This window comes from Rhinichthys klamathensis, unplaced genomic scaffold (assembly GCF_029890125.1).
Source record: "Rhinichthys klamathensis goyatoka isolate OS25496 unplaced genomic scaffold, OSU_Roscu_1.1 h1tg000076l_1, whole genome shotgun sequence".
NCBI classification, from domain to species: domain Eukaryota; kingdom Metazoa; phylum Chordata; class Actinopteri; order Cypriniformes; family Leuciscidae; genus Rhinichthys; species Rhinichthys klamathensis.
Window position 1 is genome coordinate 5,182,978 of NW_026606618.1, and position 27,485 is coordinate 5,210,462.

The following is a 27,485-nucleotide window of genomic DNA, read 5'->3' on the forward strand; positions in this document are numbered from 1 at the left end:
ACCAGTCGCACAGACATTTCGAATGACACCAAACATGTATAGTGTTGTATGATAATTGTTCACGATAAACTATATAGATTTTTGGCATAGGAGAATAAGAGATGGGGGAAGAGGGGGTGAAGGGAAAGAGATGTAGATTAAGACAATACTGAGGTGATCAACACCTGCGTTAGGGTTAGGTTTAGTAATGAGACACAGGTGGGACCTGAGACGAGCCGTGGTGAGGAGCAGAGAGCGCGTCTCATGTGCTGCGGTTATCACTCCGCCCAAGTAGCAGTGCTTCGCCTACAGAGAATATAGTTCCCAGTATTTATACGGTTAAAATATGTCTGTGTCTCATGTGACTTTGTTTTTTGTACACTCTGTGACTATACAAATCACAACAGGTAAATAGGAAAATGTTTGCGTTATTTTGTTACTTATTTGGATTAGTATGCTAGCTGCAACCATTTACATCCAGTCTTTGTGCTAAGCTAGGCTAGCGGTGGGTGCGTCAAACAGACTTATAGCACGCACGGAGATGAAAAAGGTATGTATGGACTTATCTAACTCTGGGGGATAGGGTGAATAGGCTAAAGTCCCAAAAAGTCGGAGTGTTCCTTTAACTTTGATGGTTTAATGCTGTCTGTACAATTAATTGACTGGACAAAAACACTTTATGGTTTTCCTAAACCATCTCAGTGTAACAGCTTAATTTTCTTTCATAATATATTATATTATTGTAAAGAATTGAACTGTCCTGCAGAAGATTTTGTAAATAATTTTTCATAGGATTTCTTAGTAAAGACTGGAAACAGAGGACACCGAGGAATTGGAGGATGAGGAGGATACTATTTTGTTTTCTGTCATGGGTGTGGCTATGGCAATTAAAGTTCGAGCATATTGTTTGCAAACTGCAATTGATTAATTAATTAAAAACAAAGTAGTTGAAATGCTGTGTTGTTTTTGTTGTTAAGTAGCAGCAATATTCAGTTATTAGCCGTGTCCACTGTATTTTTTGTTGGTTTTCATGAGACCCCCCTTGAAATGACCAGGACCCCCCATTGCCCCCCCCCCCCCCCCCCCCCCCCCCAATCAAAATTGTCTGGAGCCGCCACTGTCCGGGCAGTGAGTTATGGGAAATGTAGTTGTGAGGGTATCATGATAGTCTGTGGAGTGCTGGTGACCGTTGAAGCATCAGTGTACACAATCTTATACATGCACTGCCATCATTTTCACTGGCCCTCAAAAATTATAAATATATATTTTATTAGCATATTTTCAAAAAATGTATATGAGCCAAAAAATAATTAAATGTCAAGTTAGACCTAATCTTAAGTTAGACCTTAACTTGTAGATAACTTGTTTAGCTATTTAAAACAAAATGTATCGGCCCTGCTTTAGCCAATTTTGTGAGTAACATGGAAACAATCAAAAAGTATAAAATGTGGGTTTATGAATGTATATTTTAATATTCTGAAGAAAATTGTATAGGTTTATTTATGGAAAATGGATGTTTGTTTAGAAGTTGTCAGATACATTATAAGATTGACATAGATACATTATATGAATTTTCAGATATACCCTCTAGTTAGTAGAAAAAAAACGTGTTAAGTGCTTCCTGAGCAGCACTCAAACGATCCCGGCGCTCTCGTAGTTCTTTGCGCCTTCTGCTGACATCAGAGTCCTCAAACAGGAGCTCACTCACATTTGCCCCATCCACTAAACACAACATGTCAGTAGACAGGAGCTGAGCAGTCTGCTTCAACATGAAAAATAAGATCATCATGGGCAGTTGGTCAGCCATTCGCTGCACCACAATCTGAAAGAAAACAAAGAGATACTAAGTTACTTCCACATACACTGCACTGCTATTTGTTTCTCAAAACTAAGAAGATCTACCTCATAATACGCCTCCATCATTTTACTGTACTTGCAATTTTTGTCAAAGATGGGTAACTGATCCTCTGAAAACTTCTCATTCGTAATCTCACTCAAGACCTTAAAGTATTTGGGATCTTGAGTGTAGACCAAGTTTTCCATTTCAAACTGCTCTGAGATCATCTGCTCCATCTTTTCTTGCTGGGTTAACTGAATGTTGTTGATTTTGTCCTATGGGCAAAATGAAAAAGTCAAATGAAAAAGTAGAGAGGAAAGAGAACTTGATTAAACTGGATTAAAAAATTTAGTTTTTCCACCAATTAGGAGCAATATTTACCTTAGCGGTCTTTTGAAGGACAGAGTAGTTCCTGAAACACTGACTCACCACGTCAGTCAAATGTGCGATGATGATGTCTTCAGGAGAAATCAGGAGAAATACATCAAGTCAAGAAGACAAACAGCCACATTTGTTAAAACTATTAATGTCATTAAATTGGTCATCTAATCTTTTGGATTTATAATGGGGGCTCTCTACAATAACCATAAAGTCTTTTGTGATGGTACCTTTGATGGCATTGAGTAATTCAACGGCTGGCTTCTTAAGGTTGGCCACATGTTTTTGCAGAAGCGACTCAAACAATCTGTAGTTACTGAATCCGGGCAGTTCCCTCCCTCTGTTAGTCTGGCTCAACTCTTTTGAATTGCTGACTTGTTTGGAAACAAAATGGATTTCTTATGAAATTTACTGACTTTTTCATTTTTATCAGAACTCTAAGAAAACAACAACAACAACAACAACAACAACAACAACAACAGTGAATTCAAAGCTGTAGCATGTTGTAAATACTGACAGGTTGTTTTTGTGCTGTTAAGATGATCATTCCACTTCTTGAACTCAGCCCGAAGCTGGACAAACAAGTTTTCCCCACTCATCTGTTCCCCTGATGATAAAGAGTCGATTTGATCACTGAATCTTTTTAGGGTCTGTGAAGAAATGTTTTTTTTTTGTTTCATTAGCCTTTTACAATATCATGCAAAAGTGAATCTTCTGAGGAGGTAAAAGAGGTATTATCTGAACAGAGAACATTTTCATGGGCTGTTCACACAAGACATGAGACAATAGTGGATTTAAACAGAATGAATCTTGCTTTTCAAACATTTACTTCTTTTAACTTGACGTTAAAGGGGTCATATAATGGTACATGCACTTTTACAAGTTGATTGTACTGAAATGTGTGTTGGCAGTGCCTGTACACAACCATCATAAAATTATAAAAATCCATCCAGTGTTTTTGTTTTAATCTCCTTATATGTTTTCCCCTGTCTCAAATCGAGCTGTTCGAGCGTGTGACGTCACAAGGTCGCACGCCCCTCCCACGATTGTTGATTGACAGCAGCGTTTCAACACAGACCCGACCTCGCTCGCTCGTGAGCTGTCAATCATAGTCTGCGCGGACCGGCGCGGTCATTGTTGATATGCTGGAGCACTGTCTATGAGCACAATGGCGTCTAAGCGATTGTGGTGTTCTGTTCTTGGGTGTAATAACGAACACAGCAGTCATTTTAATGTTCCTAAATCCGAACCGCTGAAGACGCAGTGGCTGAGTTTGTTTTCGAAGGGAATATTCCCCACGAGCAACGTCAATGCTCTCATGTTTGCGCGAATCATTTCTCAGCAGACTGCTTTATAAAGGAGGGTCAGCATAAAGCTGGTTTTGCTAAGAAGCTGCTCGAATAAAGGAAGAAGCTGCCATGAATAAAGGATCGGTACCAGATATTCGTGTTCCTGCTGAACCTCTAGAACAACTGAAGTGAGTCTAACGTTTTATTAAACTTTATATTAATATATTAATCTTTGCAAATCGCTAGCTGCACGCTTCACAATGAATGTGTCTAAGGTTTACACTCGGTAGATTACGGCATGTTTTCTATGTATGATGTTCTCAATATAATTCATAATCCCACGTTTATACTGAACAACGCGTTATGGTTATTGTGTTATTGAGTTACAAACGGTGTACACACAGAACAGAGAGGCGGGGTGAGCAAAGCTCATGATCATTTAAAGTCATATGCACTGAAACGGCGTGCTGAAAACAGAGCTGTTTTTGACCAAGTAAAATAAGTGTTTTCTTACAATACTAATGAGAATTTTTAATTAAAGTATATTACAAACTTTTAATTTAGACCCTAAAGAATCATACTAGCTTGTACAAAAATGGCATTATATGACCCCTTTAAGGTAATTGCAAAATATTATTCACAATTCTGATTTAATATTTTCTTATTCTTTTTTCCCTAAGAAAGAAATCTTGCAATTCAAACTTTTTTCTCAGAATTGTGAGTTTGTTATTCTGATTTTTTTTTTTTGCAAACACACAAAAAAAAAGTGTCTCGCAATTTTGATTTTTTTCCTGTATTCTGTGTTTTTATCTTTTTAAAGGGCTGCTAATTTTATGCATGAAAGGATCTGTCTGTTTCACAAAATGGATATTAACCCTTTATGGGTCAAGTAACCATATTTAGTCACTTCCGCACACATTTAAAATGCCCTCCCCCTGTCTCCATTTGGAGTTGTAGAGTCATATGGTTTTCTCTCAGCCAATCAGGGGAGATCAAGCTATCTGACAGATATTGACATCAAGGCATCTGACCAATCAGCAGTGGCCTGGAACACCTCAAACACAGCCATCTTGGAGAAATCATAAATATTGTTTTTTTGAACCTGGCTTTTCCTAGCCTCGTGAGACCATCCTGATCTCGCGAGCTTTCAAGGTTTCAAGGTTTCACTCGCAGATCAGTCTGGATACTTTCCGTTAAAGAAAATTTGGGAGCAGTTCACCAAACGAACGTCCAATCAGCGTTGGCTTTGAGACGGGTTGAGGTGTGACGCAACGAGAAGCGCGACAGTTCAGTCTAAAGAACATGTCGGCTTCAGCGGATGAAACTAGCATCAGCGTGGCTATCGAGCAAGTTTTATCGGAATTACAGAGTATTTCTTCACTGAAAGAAGAGCAAAACACTGCTCTGGAGGCCTTTCTCAGAGGAAAAGATACGCTCTGTTAGCACGTCATATGCTTCGTTGATCTGATTGGTTGATTTGGCCCGTCTATCACCAAAATAGGCCAATCAGCTAACCAGTATTTTCGCCCCTTACCAAAACTACTTCAACGGAAGGTTTCCAGATGGATATGCGGAGCAAATCCATCTGGCGGAGTCAGGTTAGGCTTTTCCCACAGCTATAGTAATAACATCATAACTAAACATGGTAAGTTGATGTAACTCACAAATTATTTGGTTGAATAGTTGTGTTAAAGATTAAGATTGTTTTTATTTGCATAGCTTAGCTTAATGTTCGGCTGAAAACTAAAGGCACCATATTTGATCATATGCCCCGTTCACCTAAGTGGCACAAGTGTCCATTTTTAGACATATGCCTTATGAATGTATGTTTTTTTTATTATAGGTAAATGGCATACACAGGTGCTTATTGTTAGTGTGAGGCCTATACTGTGTGAATTGATTTTAATTACTGAATATTGGTTTGTGATAAAACACAATTATGAGCAAATATAAGTGGTACTAACAATAATTATAATTGTATTTTCTGTTTTTATTGTGTTTTTATATTTTCTATGTCCATACTCTTTTCCCATTAGATCTACATTACACTGTTACTGTTTCTCTCAACAAATAAATCAGAGTTGGTTTAATATTGACTAAGCATATTACTTTTGCAGCTGTCTGCTTGGCTATTTTATGGGAAGAGGGATACCATTGTTGTTCCCATAAACCCTGCCATCAGCGATGATGATTGCTCAGAGGAAGAAGACAGATACCTCAAGACATAGATGTCTCTAAATAAATGTTCCTTGCAGTTTGTGCCTATAATATATAAATGTTCCTTGCAGTTTGTGCCTATAATATATAAATGTTCCTTGCAGTTTGTGTGTTTTTCTCATATTTTGTTAAAATTCACTCTCGGTAATTTATTTTACCAAGACGGGCAAGTGCTCATATATGGTAACTTCATTGACCTTGATTTGCAATGCAAAGATGAAAAAAATTTAGAATTTCTTTTTTTTTTTTAATGTCCTGTAACATTAGCTTTCTGAGGTTAAAATTTAGAATTTCCAAATATTTCAATGAGTGCCCTATAAAGGGTTAAGAAATGTTTACATTCCATTTCATAGGGTTCGAGCAGCAGTTCTTGAACCCCTAATCATAATTCTCCTATAAGCAAGAAGATGTGATGACTTGAGGTCCTACTTCAACGAGGAACTGTTTGGCTCCCTTAAGATCTTCTGGTGGTCCAGGCTCGCACTCCTTAAGCTCAATCTTCACGTCCAACAACATTTTTTTAATCTGCTGATTGAGCTGTGGCAGTGATGTCTGACAAAGATGGGTAAGAAACAATTTGGTTATAGTTTCTCACAAACCACAAATGCAGTTCACCAAATTTAGGACTTTTAGTTTGAGACATTTACAAACTTACTTTGATATGATCAACAAGATTCTGAGTCAGCTTGACAGCAAGACATTTAATAGTCGCTTTATCCTCATTCAAGAGATCTCTGTAGAAAAAGAGAAGGCAGTTAGTTTAGATGGGGCTTACTTTAGCTCATACTGTAGCTTGGCAAACAGGTATTCTTTTAAGTTTTGGGGGCGTTACAATCTGAACAACTAGCTTTGCCTTGTCACATAAAGGTGAAATATATCTGAGACTTATTGACCTTAATACAGTTTTAAGGGTCTGCAAGGCTTCTTTCTGTGATACATTTTTTTGAGTCTATATGTCTATATGATTTTGTGGACAAACTTTTTTCCAAGAATATTAATAGCGAAGCGAAGAAAAAATGTTTTTCCTAAGAAATATTACTAAAAGATTATGCCAAACTACTTAAGGTTTTCTTTTCATTAATTTCATTCTTACGTGTTTTTTTTTTTTTTTTTGCTTTGTTTGTTTTTTTACTTATATCAGGACAGTTGTGTCACTCTGAATGTTTTTTTATTATTAAATTTTTTTTTTTTTTATTTATTTTTTTTACTTTTTGCACCTCAAAACATAAAATGAATTTGAATTCAGAAATGACATGCTAAAAGTTTAATTATATTCTTTTCAGTCTGTAACCTGAAATGGTCATGGTTTTGGAAGAAATCTCTCTCTATTTGTGTCGCCTCCTCCAGAGGAATGTTCTCATCGATCTGCTGTTGTCCTCTACACTTCACCATGGTGTAACCTTTGCTGAGAGGAATCACTTTGTTGTGGACAATGTCCAGGATGTCCTTCTCTGTTCCCCTGTCTATGAGGTCTGGCTTGGTCAAAATGGCTGTGAGAATGAAAAAATGTTTTTTGTAAAAAGTGCATTTGATGATTTGAAGTCCTCAAATCCTCAAAGATATTTGATGTTATTAGATGTTGTGTGCGTATCATCTGCTTCATTACCGACAGTTCTTCCGCCCTCAGGATCTACTTCTTGTGCCATTTTTAATGCCTCTGTTGTTGCAATGTCAGTGTTACAAGGAACCACTACCAGGTTTATAGTCTCTTGCTTCTTAATAAATTTCATAATCAGATGTTTTATCTGCAAGACATGAAGACGTAGCTTTAAAACTGGATGTCTATGGTACTAAAATGTGGTGCGTAAAATCAGATTATGCTGCTCACCTGATTTCCAATATCTTGGGGTTGTCCTTTAACTGGGACTCTGGCAATTCCAGGTAGATCGATCACTGTGAGGTCACACACATCTGGTGACATGACCTCTAAAGTGATGAGTTCATCACATATTCCTACCCCACTTCCTGCCAGCTCATTCTGGGCTGTAACAACACACACACTGCAAAATTAACTGTGTTTATAAGAAAAAATAGTCCTTAAAGGTATACTCCACCGTTTTTTCATATTAAACTATGTTATTCCCTTAACTAAGACGAGTTGATACATATACCTCTCTCTCATCACTAGTGTAACTCGACCAAGAATGGTGACACAAAATAAAACGTTGCGCTTTTCTAAGCGTGCAAAGTGGATAACTATAATGTATGGCGGAATACCACAGCAAGTGCTTGGGAGCACTTCGACTCGGCGCATATATATCTATGGACTCGGCGCAGTAATATCATCACTCCGGAGAGGGAGAGGATTTTTCACAAGTGATGATATTACTGCGCCGAGTCAAAGTGCTCCCAAGCACTTGCTGTGGTATTCCGCCATACATTATAGTTATCCACTTTACACGCTTAGAAAAGTGCAACGTTTTATTTTGTGTCACCATTCTTGGTCGAGTTACACTACTCGTGTAATTGTATTTAAATAGGGAAAACGTGGAGGTGTTTAGTCGCTTCTCTGCTTGGCCCGTATTGAATGAACTGTGCTATCAAAGTGTCTCGCGCGCCAGAGCGATTGAGTGCACGCACTGAGACGAGAGAGGTATGTATCAACTCGTCTTAGTTAAGGGAATAACATAGTTTAATATGAAAAAACGGTGTATCCCTTTAAAGCAGCATGAGCCTGAAGCTTCCCTTTAGCTCTTTCATTGATACAAATGAATTAATTTTAATTAATTTTAATTAAACATATTTCATTCAGTACTTAGAAGTATCAATAAAAATAAATAGTTCAATGTAATTTTAATGTTAAAAATTAAAAAACACTATTTTACCCAATAATTATACTCTGCATTTCTCTTACTATTAGCTTAGCAATATGCGAATGACAATATAAATCAATTCCAGTGCAATGATTCCTATGTATGTGAATGGGAGAAAGTGCAACGTGCAATATGGCCTTCTAAAGAAAAGAGCCAATTGGCGATTGGTAAAGTCATTGCGTCACTGCAGTTGCCGTTAGAAGATCCGTTTGTTATAGAAACAGTCACAGTCAGTGTTCTGAGACGCGTGCTTAGGAATCCACATGCGCATTAGCTTGGTCCAGCTTTAAAAAAAAAATTGTCATGATACAAGCGTTTAGAAACAAAATTTATAAGACAGTTGTTGTCAAATTTCATTGGCGATTACAAATATGAAATTTAATCGTAAGCTTTGCAAACAGTTTTGGAGAATATGATGTTTCCGATTCAAAGAGATATAAGTTGCCTTAAAGGGACACTGGTTCTACTCAGAGCTTTACACGTCCTGAGACTCAGAATAATGTGTTTCTATGCCAAGACTTTCAATGCCAAAATGAATCTGCAGCAGTCAGGGGGTAAAGCGGCCACGTGGTATAACTCCGAAAATTCTGAGTTGTAATTACGAGTTTCTACGAGGACATGGGTGCTTTTTACAAGTCGGAATCTCATAATTACAGTAATTACGACATGGCGTGCAGGGATCTCCCAGTCACATGACCCCTAACCGCGTGTCAGCCATTTTGACGGAATACAACCGTCAGCTACTCAGTGGCGGATCTATTATTTAGGGTGGGCCACCCCTATTAATAGATCCATTGCCGTGGGTAATGTATATTATTAGTATATTATTATACTAATAATATAAATATTAGTATAATTATCTTTATAATTAGCCTAAATATAGCAATACTTTGCGCTACAGTATTGATATAATTGTGTGCGCAAAATATCTCGATAATGAACAGAATCGATTTTTTTCCTCCACCACTATCTATTATTAGCGCAGCGGCCGTCAGCTAACTCTACACGTCATGTCATCGCACATATTATTAGCATCACAAAAAGAAATAGCCTGTACAAGAGGTAGATAAAGGAATTAGGAATCATAGATCCATATGAACCACCACACGTTCTTTTTACAGGCATTAAATGTGTAGAAAAACTTCCTGACATTGAGTTCGGTGACATCTACAGCTACCTTATTCACTTCCCATCACGCTACACCGGAGATTCATTAAAAGCATACAAAAGCAGGCTATCGGTATCACGAGTCCGGATGGGTCAGCAACTCTTTGATCTGGACTCCAGCGGGGAAGGATTTTTCAATCATCACCGCAAAGGTTGATCAATGTATTTTTATCACCAAATTATACCTGTAATAATTTTTAAACTGAGTTTACAGGGAAAAACACAAAACAAAATCACCAACAAGATTAAGTGCATCTTAAATGAATTTGTTGAATCTAGTTTGATCCAAGAAAAACTAAATAATATGCGTAGGCCTATATACTTTTTTATACTTGTAACTATCATACTACAGTGACACTGACTGTCACTGTATGATAAACTGTCATTGATACTGTCTCAACCTGTGTTTCTGACGATTTATAAGAAGTGTCATAAAATACAAGATCAGCTTTCGGTATAAAGATATTCTTTTTGTATGATGACGTATCTGATCGCATCCAAGTGCACAGCATCGCTCAGGCATGATAGGAATATTTCGCGGCGAGCTGTAGCCCCTATTATCACCGGCGGTTTAGCATTTTCTATTCCGTCAAGATGGCTGCGCCAAATGGCGTGACGTCAGGCGGGACGTCCCATGCAATATGAGTTCTTCTGTGTGCAGTGATATGATGAACTGGAATAATACATTTAATTGACTGAATCAGCATCCAAGACAACAGCCATCAATGTTTTAAGACAAAACTAATTTTTATATTTATTTGGGATTTTGATCTCTATATTATATTCTAGTAACTCTGAAAAGAAAGGAGTTTTCCTGCAGATTTACTTACCTGCTGTAACATGTTCTTCAACTAATGAAGGATCTCCAAATTCAAATTTCTTCACATCATTTGTTGAATGTGCTACCTTTCCATTTGCCAATTTGCTGGGTTTAATAGGACCTGCAAAATTTCATGATTTAAATTCAGTTGTAAGATTGATAATTTCGAGTCAGTTGCAAAAAAACATCAAGTTAATAACACAAAAAAGACTCCAAGCAATTTATAAACCTGCAACAAATGAAGAATCCACAGATTCATTTCTCTTTTTACGGTAGGACAGAACAGCCTTCCACTTGACTCCACCAGTTACCTTCTTCAGCCTCAGCTCTAGTGGACATCTGGTGACAATTCCTATTGCAAACACAGTTCAGTTAGCAACCAAGAAAACTGACAGTGGAAAATGGTGTAACAACAGTGCATGTACTGACAAAAAGTAATCATTCTTTAATCACACCATGGACGATAACGATAGCGATAAAGATACTGTTCTAAAAAAAATTGTACGTATGTAAATGAATAGCAGAATCCAAACCACAACTATATTATCGGCATAGAAAAAAATATATTGATGGAATCACTTTCAGAATGTTTTTTCCAGCTGATAAACTATAAAAACTTTGAAAGCAAATCAGAATCCATTATGGACATTTATGTCATTTTCAGTTTTGTTTTTTTGATCACTTTGCCTGTGTTAATGCTAACTCCATAAACTGTGGCACAGGTGTGTATTTTTATTGGATTTTTACTATTTCACCCCCAAAAAATCTATTTTGCACTAGGTACACAAAATAGTTCCTCTCAGCGCCTTTTGGAGAAAAATGTGTGTATGTGCTTGTAATATTTGAGAGAAAAACTGTGTGTGGAGTTTTGCTGGTATATATTGAGGAAAATCTATTACTGCGCCCAAACAGTACCGAAAGCTAATTTTTTTAGATATCGTCCTCAAATTTGGAACACAACTTGTTAAGATTTATGGCTTTGAATTTCTGTCAGTTTTAGAGTTCAACATGTTTAATAAAATATAGATTTTATATAAAATAATGTTCATAAATCATTTTCATAAACTTCATCATCATCATCATTATCTTCTTCCGCTTATCCGGGGCCGGGTCACGGGGGCAGCAGTCTAAGCAGAGATGCCCAGACTTCCCTGTCCCTAGCACTGATCTATATAATGACTCGCGGCTGGTTCACACATCCATTGACTAGAGTGGGCTCGATCAGCTCCGGTAGCCGTGTCGCAGCCGTAACGCGCCGCAGACGTGTGCAGTGTAAATAAGGGGTAAATAAGAGGGGAAACAGGCGTACATTAACCCATACAATTTGTATATGCATTTCCTGAACATGTTCTTGCTAAATAATCAAACACTTGAACAGACTACTGATCTATCTGTAAAACACAATCTGAAAGAGCTATATTTTAAGTACACAATACACACTTAATTTTTAATAAGCAGGAATAATTTCCGACTTTAAACAAATACCCATTTAAATGCTTAGGATGTTTGCGTTGTAAGACTGTTCAGGGAGACTTTAGATTTAAAAACGGTGTCTCGTTATGCAATGTTTTCTCAGTCAAATCTACAATTTCCTATTGATTCAATAGAATGCGTGAGCTCACTTGGGAATACCAATATGGCGGCGCGGTGGCTTCACTCTTTATGACGTCATGAGCTATCCAGTCATTCTATATAAACCAGTGGTCCCTGGACACTTCCTCCAGCTCTACCGGGGGGACACCGAGGCGTTCCCAGGCCAGCCGGGAGACAGCCTACAGCGTGTCCTAGGTCTTCCCCAGGGTCTCCTCCCAGTGGGACCCGCCCGGAACCCCTCCCCGGGGAAGGGGTCCAGGAGACATCCGAAACAGGTAGCCGAGCCACCTCAGTTGGCCTCTCTATTACCGTGTTTCCACCAAAAAGGAACTGGTTCAGAACTGGTGCTGGTTCAAAGTTGGTTCAACTTGCGAACCTGTTTGTTTTTCCACTGACTAGAGAGCCCAGCGAACGACGTCGTTACGTCACTGTGTACGTCGCCATACAAGCTTTCCCATTCCCATCGTGTTGTTGGTCTCAACACGGCAGGTGCAAATGCATGCATGATTCATATCAGATTTATTTCCACATATTAATGAGGCCTGAAACATCAAGTATGACTGAACTCTCGCAGTTTAACGTTACAGGTTTGGGGGTTTCTAAGTCTTCCACCCAGCCGCAGCAGAATTGTTCATAAGCTTCTAATGACTTAACGCTTCTGAACTCTTGCATTGTGTAGGCAGTAACGTTATGGCACTGATACCATAAACCAGGTAATTGACTATGTCAGGGTATGTGAAAGGTGGTAGTGCTTTGGGTCTTTCGTCCATTCTGTAGCAGGTCGTACGGGTCCATGTTGTTGATGTCAAGTAGTTTCTCTAAATAATCTGCTGCTTGATTATTTAGTCTCTCCCGATAGAGCCCCTTTCCTTTTGCTTCCCCCTTCTTCATTTATTCCCAAGAAACTGTGCCTTATCGCAAAAATGCAAACAAATATCAAGCTGTTCTCTCTCTGCTGCTATTTCTCTCGGTCTCACTGTCGAAGTAACCATGACAACGGATAGCGTATCCTTCCAAGATGGCGACGTCTTCCCACAATGCAACGCGGAGTGAAACGCGTGACGTCACATTCTCATTCTCAATGGGAAAATCTGTTACTGTGCCCAAACAAAATCTTACCGAAAGCTCATTTTTTGAGATATCAACCTCAAATTTGGAACACAACTTGTTTAGATTTATGGCTTTGATTTTCTAGCCGTTTTAGAGTTCAACATGTTTCATAAAATATAAATTTTTTAAAAAAAATCATAAATCATTTTCATAAACTTAAACCTATATGACTTCTATTTTTTTTTTTTTACTTTATACAAAATTTTTTCCAGCAATAATCTGCCAATGGTCTTCTTTATAATGAGACCAAACTTAAGTCTGTGCTCCCAAGCTTACAATTTTTATGACAGTTTTTTGACAATTTTTTTTTCTAATGAAATCTTATTTAAGTGGTTTGTTGCTGCCAGACTAACTTTCTGCTGTGACATGCAGATGGTAGGGTCAGACTTTGGCATAAACAATTTGAATTCATTGATCCATCCTACCTTTCAGGCTGGAAGTGCAATAAAGCAAAACTGGAGAGGTGTAGGCTACCTAAAATGGTCATTGTGTTTATACGAATTTCCAATAGCAAAGGAGAGTAAACCAGTCCTCACCGCTTCCTCTTGGTAATGCAACTCCAGACAGCGCTTCCAACACAGAGCTTTTCCCAGAACTCTGATCTCCGATCACTGCAATAGTCGGTAATGCCACGTCCTTCTGAATGCCAACTGACCGCAGAGTGTCGATCAGATCAATGTACGGACGAATGCTCTCCTCTAAATAACTGTGAACTGCTCCCTTCATTTGCTGACTGTAAAGATAAAAACGTACATTTGTATATAAACAAATCTCATTATTGCACAGTATTAATTCAGTTTTTAGGCATTAATTGAGCTTAATGCTACAAGTTTTCTATCTTCAAAAAATCACATGGTAACATATTGTTTCTAATATATTGGAAATAATCTTATTATTGTGGTCGTCTGAGGGCACTATGCCCTTTGTAATATCTTATCTGAGTGCAAAATGCTGTTTGATCAAGAGAATTTCAATACTAAAAATAATAAATGCCTACAATATTGTCTGTTTATCATTGTTTGGAGTTTTTTAAAATCATATACGAGTGATTATGAACATAAGTATGAAAAACCAAATTCATTGTGGCGAGCAGGACGAGGCCCGGGGCCGTGAGAGAACGGAGCGAGGCCGGTGACGTGATTGACCTGCACCTCCGCGACCCACTGGTTTCGATCGTCACTGTCGTCGCTCCTCCTTTTATGCTTCCGCTCCTCCGTGAGAGATAGCCACAGCGTGGAGCAGGTCGCAGGAAAGTGTCGCAGCCTATCCAGGCCCCAGCCAAACCCGTAAAGTGTCAAGAGAAAATCCTTAGTTCAGTTTTGTTTTTGTTGTTGTTTTTGTACCCAAATGATCAATAAAAGAGCAGTTTTCTCTCTCTCTGGGCCCCAAGAGGGCATGCATATCACTGCACGACGCTTTGCCTTGCCACTCTCATCCCCCTCTGCTATCGCCCACCTGGCTGGCTCATTCGGACCATCAGACTCAGCTATGCAATTCAGTTCGCCCGGCATCTCCCCAAGTTCAACGGCAATCAGGTCACCTCTGTGATGGACAAGGATGCTCCTGTCTTATGAGCAGAGATTGTAGTCCTGCTGGTGAAGGACACGATAGAGCCGGTCCCTCCAGCCGATATGAGGTTGGGATTCTACAGCTCCTACTTCATTGCACCCAAGAACGACAGTGGGTTACAGCCAGTCTTGGACCTGAGAGTTTTGAATCGCTGATGCAGAAACACATTTTCGAATGCATCCGTCCCTGAGGTTTGCAGTGATCGACCAGAAGGACGTGTACTTTCAAGACTCGATTCTCCCTCAGCACAGACCGTTCCTACATTTTGCGTTCGAGGGTCGGGCATATCAGTACAAAGTCCTCCTGTTACGACCCCTGAGGTGGTCGATCAAGGGGTAAAGGGGAGAAACATTAATTTGAAACACAGAAACACAGCTGAACTTAACTGCAAACAAGTGTTTTATTTACAAAAGTTGAAATGTATATATATCACGAGTATAGGGAATATATTTACAATGAGGAGGTAGATTTAAGTAGCCTGACTACGTCAGACTTCGTACTTCCGCTCAATTTCATTTCGCTTCTGTACTTAGTCTGAGACATCGACATGTCTCTCAGTTCCCCTTCAGGGACTACCGCTGCGTGTAATCGCAGTGGGAACGCCCCCCAGCGTAGCACGTCTGAAGCATGAATGAAATCAGTCAATGGAGCGTCACAGCGAGTGACGTCACCGACCAGGAAGCTATAAATATCCCCTGAATACACAAGCCACCAGCTTCTGTTACTTCAGCAGCGCTCTGTGTGTGTCTGATATCTTTCGATTGTGTTTGTCTGATTCTGTCAGGAGTTTTCACTATATATATATATATATATATAAAAAAAACAAAATGAGCGAGCAGTATAGAAAGTGTGTTCCCCCCTGTACACGTTACATCACGGGTGGGGATTCTCACGAGTTATGTGTAGCTTGTTTGGGAGTTCAGCATGCTCAGTCGGCTCTCGAGGGAGTCGATTGTGAGCATTGCGAGCGCTTTCCTTTGAGAACTCTGCGCTCGCGGCGATCGCTCTTTGAGGAGAGTGGTTTGCTGCGAGCTCCCCAGGGCTCGGGTCCCGCTTCTGTTGAGGCAGAGCGGCGGCGCTTGACTTGGGGTTCGCAGATGGATCTCACTGGCGACGCTGAGACGGGCCCCGCCCTATCTCAGCTTTCTCCGGCGGGATCCAGTGCCTCTCACCCGGCTCTGGAAGCACGCGCTGCGGCGGTTACTTCCACCCGAGTGGAGGCACATGATGATGTGGAACTTAGATTATCCAGTTCTGAGGATCTGGATGTCGAAAGTTTGGCATCAGAGGAAACTAGCTCACTTCATTATACTGCTGAAGAAGGTTTGATGGATGTGTTATCTCGGGCTGTTGAAAAACTCAGTATTGAATGGCCAACTGATAAACAGGAATCTAGAAATAAAAGTAAACTAGGTGATAGATTTCTCTCTGCACGTCCTCAGCCTTCTCGCTGGTGCTTACCGTTCTTCCCAGACCTTCATGCTGAGGTTTCAAAGACCTGGGTTAGACCGGTTTCGAGCAGAATATATACTAATCAATCCAATGCTTATGGTAATATTTTTGGTGCAAAGTCTGCTGGATATGTGACGATGCCGAAGGCGGAGGAGACGCTCGCGAGCTATCTCTCTCCTGCCTCGGCATCTTCGCTTAAAGCACCGGCTCTTCCTTCTAGACCACTGAAAAATACTTCTGTGCTGGTGGGGAAGGCTTACTCGGCGGCTGGGCAGGCGGCTACATGTTTGCATACAATGGCCATTATGCAGGCTTATCAGGCTGACCTGCTCAAAGATGTGTGTGAGGGGGGAGAAATTTCGGCAGATATGATTAATGAGCTCAGGCAGACTGCTGATCTCACTCTCCGGGCCACCAGGGAAACAGCTAAATCTGTTGGCCGGTCTATGGCAGCCATGGTGGCCACAGAAAGGCATTTATGGTTGAGTCAAACCTCTATGAAAGAAAAAGATAAATCTCTCCTATTAAATGCTCCCGTTTCGCCTGTGGGCCTCTTCGGTGACGCTCTTCACTCTGTCACTGAGAGGTTCCAGGAAGAGAAAAAACAGGCGGCTGCTTTTCATAAGTTTATCCCTCTCAAAGTGCGCGTCACTGGGGCTGCTGAGCGAGGGCAGTCCCAGCCGTCGAGTTCGTCTTCTAAAAGAGCAAAGCAGAAGCGGAGTGTCGCGTCTCGTGCCCCCCCGCAGACAAACTGGAGGGACGAGGCGGGGCACTCTCCGGCGCGGCCTTCTCGGGGCAGGACTGATCTGAGGACAGTCATTGTCGCCAGGAAGGCCGCGTCGAAAAAGTCCTGACGGGCTGAACGTCAGGACTCTGAGGGTGGTCCCCATCGGGAAAGACTTGAGTTCGCCGCTCAAAGACACGGCGCCCTGTCTTTCTCGATGCCCTCAGGGGTCTGTTCTACTAACCCTGCCTATACAGGGCGTAGAGAGACTCGGCGAGCGATTTCCCGAGGGATGCTCGCCCCCTCCGAGGAGGGTTGTGGAGTGCTCAGACCAGCTGTTTCCTGCCAGTATGTTACAGGGCGCTGTGTCTGTCACTCGGGATGTTCATCCAGAGGCCAGCCTCGAGAGGCTGGTTCCCTTAGTAGAGTTCCTGGCGGAATGGGAAATGCTTCCCAATGTTTCTCAGTGGGTCCTGAATATTATAAAGAACGGGTACGCTATTCAGTTCAGAACGCGTCCACCTCGGTTCAGAGGGGTTCTGCCCACGGTGGTGGGCCCCGAGCAGGCTCTGGTATTAGAACAGGAGGTAAAAACTCTGCTGCACAAAGGGGCTATAGAACGGGTTCCTCCGCCCAGCAGGGAGTTAGGATACTACAGCCGGTACTTCATCGTTCCGAAAAAAGATGGAGGGCTGCGTCCCATTCTAGATCTGCGTCTCTTAAATCGCACTGTAGGGAAGCTCAAATTCAAGATGCTCACTCTCAAACAGATCGTGTCACAAATCAGATCCGAGGACTGGTTTGTCACGATAGACCTAAAGGACGCTTACTTCCATGTATCCATCCTCCCTCAACACAGGAAGTTCCTGAGGTTCGCTTTCGGGGGCGAAGCGTACCAATATCGGGTTCTTCCGTTTGGCCTAGCACTGTCACCTCGCACGTTCACGAAGTGTATGGATGCAGCTATAGCCCCGCTGAGGCTGCAGGGCATTCGTATTCTGAACTATATAGACGATTGGTTAATTCTAGCTCAATCAGAACAGCAGGCGGTTCGGCACCGAGATGCCGTTCTTGCTCAAATCAAGAGGTTGGGGTTGAGGCTCAACGCCAAGAAGAGTGTTCTTTCTCCATTACAGAGAACCACTTTTCTCGGTGTAGTGTGGGATTCGACGACGATGCAGGCACAGTTGTCACCTGCTCGTGTTGCTTCGATTCTCGCCGCAGTAGATCAGGTCAAGCTAGGCCAGTCGTCCACTGTAAAGCCGTTCCAGAGACTGTTAGGTCTCATGGCAGCTGCGTCCAACGTGATACCTTTTGGCCTCCTGCACATGAGACCGTTACAGTGGTGGCTCAGAACCAGGGGATTCTCCCCGAGGGGAAATCCGTTTCGCATGATCATGAGTTCGCGACGATGTCTTCGCGCCCTGGTTATGTGGAAAGATCCTCGGTTTCTGTCCCAAGGCCCGGTGTTGGGAGCTCCTTGTCGTCGTGTTATGCTAACGACAGATGCCTCTCTCACGGGGTGGGGGGCGATCATGAGTGGTCGCCCAGCTCGGGGTCTGTGGGAGGACCATCACCGTCTATGGCACATAAATTGTCTAGAGGTGTTGGCAGTGTTTCAGGCTCTGAAACACTTCCTCCCAGACCTAAGGGGCCACCATGTTCTTGTTCGAACAGACAACACATCGGTGGTCTCTTATATCAACCATCAGGGGGGTCTGCGTTCTCGCCCACTTTACAAACTGGCACGTCAGATTCTCCTATGGTCCCAGGGGAGAATTCTTTCTTTGAGAGCTATTTATCTCCCAGGGTACTTAAATCAGGGGGCAGACATCCTGTCGAGGCAGGGGCCGAGGCCCGGGGAATGGAGTCTTCACCCCGAGGTGGTGGAGCTCCTATGGGAACATTTCGGTCGTGCCAACTATCCTTCTTCTTGCTATCTCGTCTCTAAAAAGAATTGGAGATATTCAAGCACTTTCGGTGGCTCCCTCGTGCCTGGAATTTGCTCCTGGTATGGTAAAAGCTTTTCTCTGTCCGAGACCAGGGTATGTTCATAAGGTACCAACCACTTCGGTTAGACCTATAGTTCTGCAGGCTTTCTGTCCTCCGCCTTTTTTGACGTCAGACCAGGAGAAACTTAATTTGCTGTGTCCCGTTAGGGCTTTAGATGCGTATGTCCACAGAGCTGCCCTGTGGAGGAAATCAGAACAATTGTTTGTCTGTTTTGGGTCACCTAAGAAGGGGTGTCCAGCATCTAAGCAAAGGATGAGCAAGTGGGTGGTCGAGGCCCACTTCTGTAAGTGCTCATTCCACCCGGAGTATGGCTGCTTCTACAGCTCTTCTTTCAGGAGCTTCTCTTCAGGACGTTTGTGATGCGGCAGGCTGGTCCTCACCGCACACTTTCGTCAGATTTTATTCCCTTGACCTTAGCTCCACTCCCGGGGCTCAGGTTCTCTCGTCGGCTTGTGTCTCCTTATGACACACGACGGGGATTTGGTCGTATGGGGATGTGGGTATTGCGTTCCCACTGCGATTACACGCAGCGGTAGTCCCTGAAGGGGAACGTCCCGGGTTACGTGTGTAACCCTAGTTCCCCGAAGGGACGGACGCTGCCTGCGTGTCCTGCCATACTCTCGGCATCCCCTTGGATCGCTTGCTTCAGTAACATTAGAAGCTGGTGGCTTGTGTATTCAGGGGATATTTATAGCTTCCTGGTCGGTGACGTCACTCGCTGTGACGCTCCATTGACTGATTTCATTCATGCTTCAGACGCGCTACACTGGGGGGGGGGGTTCCCACTGCGATTACACGCAGCATCCGTCCCTTCGGGGAACTAGGGTTACATACGTAACCCGGGACGTTTTCCTCCGGCCTGAAAACAGCCGGCCAATCAACGAACAGAGGGTGGGCTGAGAGCCATGACGTAGACGCTAAGCGCCGAGTTTAAGATTGGGGAAATCGAAAACGACCGCGGATATGGAGACACGGGATGCAATCATAGACAGTAAAAGAAATGGACACAGCGACCCCATTGATTTCAACGGAGAAAATTGAAGACCGTTAAAAGCTGATAGCCAGGAGTACTGCGCAAGCTCAAACTGAGCCTGTCACGTGAGCAACCTGTATGTCTTATAGTAGCTGTGCCGAGTGAAATCTGAATAATTCCCTTCCGAATCTCACAGAGACGGAGAGAGTGAGTATTAGCTGTCCACGAGCTAGCAGCAGGATCAACTTTATGACTCTCTATGGGCTTCTCCCTCGACTTTATCGAACTTTATGCCTCCACGTCCCCCCGATTGCCTGCGAGCTTCTCCTCCTGTCTATACGATAATTTCTCTACTGTGCGACGGAGAGTCAATTCGTTATGAAGCAATCGTTAGCCTATTTTTACAAAAACTGCTTCTACGGGGCCATAACATAAGATACAAGGTAATGGAGTCTTTTATACATTGTCGTGTTTCTTTAGAAAAAAACAATGGACAAATGGAGTCTTTAAACGCCTCAGATGTAAAGTTATTCGCTGTCAAAGTGACGCCAAAATGAATGGGAGTCAATGGAATGCTAACAGCAGGTGAAGTTCTGCTACAATGGCGGCTCCCGCGAGGCTTCAACTTCCGGCTGATGGATTACCCCCTTGGATGCAATTCGCTCTGTTGTGGAGAATATTCCTGGCATTTCCAAACTGAAGCCCGAACAATAAGAGTGTTTGTTAAACATTTTGAATGGAGGTGATGTCGTGGCCCTACTCCCGACAGGTTTTGGTAAAAGTTTAATTTATCAAATATTACCGATCGTCAGCGAGAAACTGGGGGATCGGCAAGGCGATAGTTGTGATTGTGTCCCCCTTGGTTGCACTCATGGAGGATCAGGTTAAGGAGGCAGCAAAACTCGGTCAGCCATGTTCACTCTGTTATTTCGCTCGATGGTTTCGTTTTAGCATCATACATGTGTTTACAGTGGAAGTTCGATGCGGCTGAGCTGGTGAATAACACACATCATAACCAAACATTATGTGATAAGCTTACGGGTAACCAATGATTTTATACTTCAGACAAGCTTTCTCTCTCTCTCTCTCTCTCTCTCTCTCTCTCTCTCTCTCTCTCTCTCTCTCTCTCTCTCTCTCTCTATCTATCTATCTCTTTCTCTCAATTTTAAGGTTTCCTATACAGATCGGAAAAGGCACAGAAAAGATGCAGGTTGAAGGTCCGTGTGAAGTCAAATCTGGTATGTTCAACAGATTAAAATATAAAACATATGTAAAAATATATTAAAAACATGAGAATGGAAAAACATTAGGGCTTCAATGACTAACCCATAATGATTGAAAAAGAAAAAGAAATCAAATCAGCAGTTTCTTGGAAAATTAAATGTTAAATGTTTTTTTTTTTTACACCTATTTTTCTTTTAATGCACATCTAAAAACTTAGTGAATGTGGAATATGTAGTTGTAATTTCATAGATATAAACAATACTACCAATTGTCATTTACAATTTTATAAAGATGTATGTATGCTTTGCAACAAAAAAAAATGCAGTCATGGACCCAAAAGGAGGCCTTGGTTATGTACGGTTGAATATATTTCATTAGAGTTATTTAATTTTAAAATAGTTTTTCTATATGTTTTTCCAGCTACCACCAGAAGTGCTCAGTCACATTCTTAGATGTTGTTTATGAGTATGAAGAAAGGAGACAAATCACTCTGTCACTAGTGTGCAGAAAGTTTAATGAAACCATAACCAAACCTAAGTGTGTCTGTTTCCCATTGCCAATCAAAAGTTCTACACACACTTGCAGTCCAAACACTTTGCCAAAATACAGGAAATACATAATATATACAAGTAGTCAAGTGCAAAGACCGCAAGTGCGTATTTGGTCACCCCCATAACATATTCATAACAGCGCCATCTTTGCCGTTTTTAACAGGAATGATTGATGCTGTGAGGGACAGACATTTATCCCTTTAGAGGGTTGTATTATTTAATGTGTTTTTGTATTGTTCTGAATTGTTTTGAAACACTGCTCCAGAAAAAAAAAACTCTATGTAAGCTATGTAAAATCATGAGTGATCTAGGAGCTTTATGCAGCTTTTTACAGCGGGTGCCACTGAAAAGACGGTAAGTCTATTCCTCACAACCTCGCTTTTAATACTTGTCATGGCGCTGCTCTGAATACACTCAAGTGACCTGCCCTAATAAACTCACATTACTTTGTATATAAATGTACATTTTTCTTTTCTTTTTTACGTCTAGATGACAAGAAATTAACATGGCCAATAAAAGCATGTACAAATATTTCTACATTTAAAAAAAAAACAATTTACTAAATAATTCAGTTTAATAATAAGCAAATAAAATACTAACCTTTCATCTTGAGAACTGTCACTATCTTCTTCATCATCATCATAAGCATTTCTTCGAAGTGGAGATAGCAATAAAGAAGATAAGTCTGAAGTAGACATTTTCTGGATAAAAAGGGAATTCTTTTAAAAAATCAGTTCTGAGAAAAGATAATGTTCTTAGATTTAGATGCCTCTTGTAAATTGTATAATTTAGGTTTCAGCCAAATAGAGCATTTGAGGTGATGCTGAAGAGAAATCAAATCTATTGCAGACTGAATTTATAGTGAAACACGCCCATGTAAAGAGGTAGAACACGTGACAGACAGGTGAGGTGTAAGACTGGAAAAACTGGAGGAACTGAAGAGAGGGCTAAACTCTCTGAGAGAACAAAGGAAATGAACATTTGAGTTCACTCTTGTGAAGGTATAGCATTACCATTCGAGATGCAAGTCTCGCCTCAGAATGAACTTAATCTACATTTATTTCCCTCTTCTCCCATCCCTTCTCCCTCATGCTGAGATCACCAAAATTCACCCAAGAATCTATATAGTTTAATGTGAATAACATACACATAATAATAATTAAAAAAAACATGTGAGATGATTTCAGAGGTGAATTCTTTGTGAGTGGAATTCTGTCTAAATGGCAAAACTAATGGGTGCGGAAACCACACTGTTGGTAGTTTGTTAGTTGAAATAAGTAAACCAACAAAAGGGTGAACATATTATGGTTTACTTTGTCATTTATCCATAATGTTTTAATGTTAAGTGTGTTTTAATGTACTTGTATTAAATTTATTATTTTGAATTATTTAAAATATTTAATTTTGTCATTTATATTTGTATTATCTTAAGTTACAATTTTCCATTTTTATCATAATTTTTATATTTAATTGTATTGTATTTATAATATTTTATTTTGTCATTAGTTCTTTTATATATGTTTTTGTTTAACCATTTTGTCTTATCTTAAGTTGTTAAAACATATTTTTCTCGACCCTTTTGATTTCTCGGAAAGGTGAAACTTATAACAGACATCCATAAACACAATATGTTCTTTCTTAGACTAACTTTGCTTTCATTTTCCCTTTTCGTTTTCCCGTAAAATGCCCAGTTCCAGTCAAAACTTGCTACAGCAAGTGCTGCAGGAACTCTGCAATGTTGTAGGCCAACCCAGAAGTTTCAAAAGCATTATCCTGGTTACCTCGATGAAAAGCCAATGAGATTTTTTTAATTGGCTTTTGGATTATTGCAGAAAATAAACTCTGTGACCAACAAAAATTTATGAACCTTACAGGTTTTATTCATCAAGATAGTCTTCACAAATGATCACAACTTTTATAAATTCTGAAGCATAAATACAAAAAGCAGAGGTAAAAAGCTAAAGTTAGGCTATAAACAAACTGCACGGTCGTGTGACATCACCACCACCAACCTTTCAATAACTTTAAATCTAAATTGGAAAGTTTAAGTTAGTTTGCAAGATCATGAACACAACAAGACTTTAAACACAGCTTGATGATGTTTAATGTCCCCAAAAGTTCCTGTTGTCCCTCTTTATAATCTTGATGTGTAATCTTTATATTTAATTGTATTGTATTTATAATATTTTATTTTGTCATTAATTTGTTTATATATGTTTTTGTTTTACTATTTTGTCTTATCTTAAGTTGTTAAAAAAATACTTTTCTTAAAAAAAGCTTTATATAATTTCTTTTTTGATGGATTGCCATTTATTATATTTTAGTTAAAAGTATCCTTTAGCTATTTTTTTTGTTTGTTTGTTTTTGTTTATTAGATGTATAAAGTCATAGCTGTTTGTTTGATGACTTGGGCTATGGTTAGATCGATGTCTATTAAATTTTCACTGAGCCCAAATTAAATCTTGTTTTAGCTTGCAACGGTTATGGACTTCTCCAGATAAATGAATACCGTAATAAAACCCCTTGTGTTTACTTTTATTTTGATTGTTATCAGCACTGTTAGACATTTTGTTGTATTTTTGCGGTAATTTTTTACTGGCAGCACAGTACGTTATTGTAAGTTCCCCTTTACAGTAGCTTACCTGTAAATGTGTTTTATGGTATGATACCCTTACTGCAATTTCATTTTACAGTAAGATGCCCTTACCGCTATTTAATTTTACAGTAAGATGCCCTTACTGCAATTTAATTTTACAGTAAGATGCCCTTAACGTGATTTAATTTTACAGTATGATGCCCTTACTGCAATTTCATTTTACAGTAAGATGCCCTTACCGCAATTTCATATAACAGTATATTGCCATTACTGCACTTTATTTTTATAGAATAAAACAGTCAATTTACTTTAATTTATATTTTGCATGAATGCAATTAAATTTAATCAATTCCAAAAAAAAAGTGACTTGAGTCCATGTACATCAGCATATTCTTTTTTCCCTGTCACAATCAATTACATCCATTTTATTTATTTATTGTGATGCAATATTAGGCAAGGCAGTTTTATTTATATAGCACATTTCATACACTTTGGCAATTCAGAGTGCTTTACACAGTAAGGAATTGAAATAATCACAAAATAAAAGCAAGGAAAATTAAAGTGCCTCTATTATGGATTTTTGAAAATGACCTTTCATGTAGTGTGACCTTTCATGTAGTGTGTAACATAAGTGAATGAAGACATCCTGCAAAGTTTTAAATCTGAAAGTGCACCGTATATAAAGTTATTGTCTTTCAAAAGTAAGAGTCTGAGTAAATGAAATGAATCGTTTTTCAAACGAGTCATGTTTCGAATGAAACATTAGCATATTGCCCGCCCACTTATTGCGCACGCAGACACCAGGGAAAACTTGAACCCCCTCGAACACTGCAGCTGATTCCTGTGGATACTGCATTATGTCGAGAAGACGCTGTGGTCTACAATGTGAAGGTAAAGCCAGTTTTTTTCCACTGCCAAAAGAACGAGCATGTGAAGAATCAGTGGTTAAAATTTTACCACAGCAATATAATCCTAAACTTTTGCTGTGTTCCCTTTATTTTACTGACAACAGCTTCTCAAATCTCTGAGTTTCATGCAGGATTCGCAAACCGCTTGCTCTTGAAAGATGGTGTTCAAATACTTTTTTTGAGTTATACTAGTAACTCACTAGTTTTGAGTTTTAAATTGTGTAGATCTTCTGCTAACTGGTTAACTCACATTATTACTGTCAGTTGTGGGCCATTATTACCTGAAACTGTGTCTATTAATGCAGATTGTCTGTCGTTCTCACTACTTCGAGGAAAGATTAAGCATGGAGCAAGATTTGTTTTACCAATGTCTATGTTACATCAGTCATTCACGCTAGAGCTTGGCTAATCTATGCACTGTTATTGGTTTCCACATGTTCACCACAATAAATTAGAAAAATACTCTTTAATAAATTTAATTTTAATTAAAAAAAATTAAGTACAAGTAAAATAATCGGGTTGTTGATGGACATGCACTTGTTAACGCTGATGGTGAGGAATTACAGTTGCAACATCTCATAATGTACCTCAAACTGAGTAATGTATCACTGCGAAACATCCTGCTCGAGTCGTCCTTGCGATAGAGGTTCGGGTTGAATAACTAGTTATTGCAGTGTTTCATTATTGGACTCGTGCTCGGATTGAAAATCGATGTCATTGTTCATTACTGTGTTTAGTTTACAGTGTAGGAAGCCTCAGGACAGCTGACGTTGTTATAGCATTGGCGTTATTGTTTTCGACACACGCTCTGTGCGCGGTAAACCAATCACAACAGACTGCTTATATAGCTTTATTGCACATCCTTGTTAGGGAACTCTATTAATTGCCTGAATGTACAATTACGTAAAAGGTACACTGAGTAACTTTATAGCCCTTCAAACTTAAATCTGAAATAGAAAGCTTTTGAAACATTACAAATGTTCTCTTTCATCATCTCGTTTCGAGATCCACCTATGGGAAGGGCATCCGTACCTGACCTCTGCAGAAGCATCCAATTGCACCAAGTCTGGCTAACAGACAGAAGCGCGCAGCCAATGCCAGGTGAGGCCACACCCCCTTACCTACGGGCATATCACAGCTGGGCGCACTGCTATTCCTCAGTTGACATTCGCTTCTCGCGATCTCTGCATTGACACAGTTCGGTTGGATTAACGTTACGCTGCTCACTTTCGAGTCTTCAGGAGGACATATCGCCAGATCAGCCTCCGCCAGACATGAGTGACAGTCGTTTCTTCAGCCTATCCGCTGTGTTTTTTGCATCCGGAGCCGCCCGAGCTCTCGCTGTCCTTCACCTGCTCCTCCTTTACATGGCTGCCCGCCACGGATTTTTCCGAGTTCTTCACCGCTGGCCCACCCATGGCTATGTGACCGTCTAAACAGCCGCGTCCCCCGGGGAACAGCCTATCACGACGAGCCTGCCCGGCCGCGTGTGGTGCTCTCATCGCCGCTAAGGACCCTCTCGTTCTGCGCGGTCTGCTTGGGCTTAACACGCTCAAGCTTTGGAGAACCCGGAGGATTGCGGTCATTGTAATTGCTGCCCATGTAGCTTTTACTAAGCCGGCTTTTAGTTGCACGACACAGCGCGCCGTGCTCGGCCTTTCTGACTCGGAGGGGAGACACGGTGATGATGACGCGCTACCGGGGGACTCCCGGAGCGCCACCTCTCTAAAATATTTGAGCTGACATCAGCCCAATCCGCATTCCCTGAAGAGGACATCTTCGCGGGAAAACCTCACTCTCGTTGACGAACCGGTCGGTTCCAGCGAACGGGGATGACGCGGTCCTTTTAGCGTTCCCTAGGCTAGCGCTCACGCGGCTTTGCCTCAGTCCATCCTCCTGGAAGTTTGTGAGCGAGCGGCCGTTCGTCTCAACATTGTGTGGCCAGCTCCACAGAGCGCCACCGACCAGGATAGGAATATTTACGGCGTGTAAACGCTGGGACCACCGCCCAGTCGGAGGAAACAACTCTTAAGAACGTTTTTTCCACCAAAAAAAAAAAAAAAGGCGTTCGCGAAGCTCATAAGCACGGCTGGAGCGTCCTCCTAGACTGTTAACACGGTCTCACGGGCCTTGATGTGTTACGATTACGCGTTGAGGTTTTCAATTTATGCCTTCCTAGGAAGGCGGTCCCGGACGCAAGCGCCCTGCCTGTTGTTCGACCATTGGGATTAACGTTAACTCAGGGTCTCCCACCTACGGTCAGTTAATCCCG

At 40.9% G+C, this 27,485-nt stretch overlaps 1 protein-coding gene across 1 annotated transcript; it reads right to left on the minus strand.

Annotated features, from left to right (window-relative positions):
* Nucleotides 1-1,427: 1,427 nt before the first annotated feature.
* LOC130085379 (interferon-induced GTP-binding protein Mx3-like) lies at nt 1,428-22,542 on the minus strand. Its single transcript, XM_056251115.1, has 14 exons — nt 22,310-22,542; nt 13,740-13,936; nt 10,730-10,852; nt 10,511-10,621; nt 7,529-7,683; nt 7,307-7,445; nt 6,992-7,190; nt 6,356-6,434; nt 6,130-6,252; nt 2,712-2,844; nt 2,425-2,568; nt 2,198-2,274; nt 1,882-2,091; nt 1,428-1,801 (listed from the first exon to the last, which is right to left on the minus strand). The coding sequence occupies exons 1-14, from the start codon at nt 22,405-22,407 to the stop codon at nt 1,571-1,573; spliced, it is 2,019 nt and encodes a 672-aa protein (XP_056107090.1). The 5' UTR covers nt 22,408-22,542; the 3' UTR covers nt 1,428-1,570.
* Between the last annotated feature and the right edge of the window lie 4,943 nt (nt 22,543-27,485).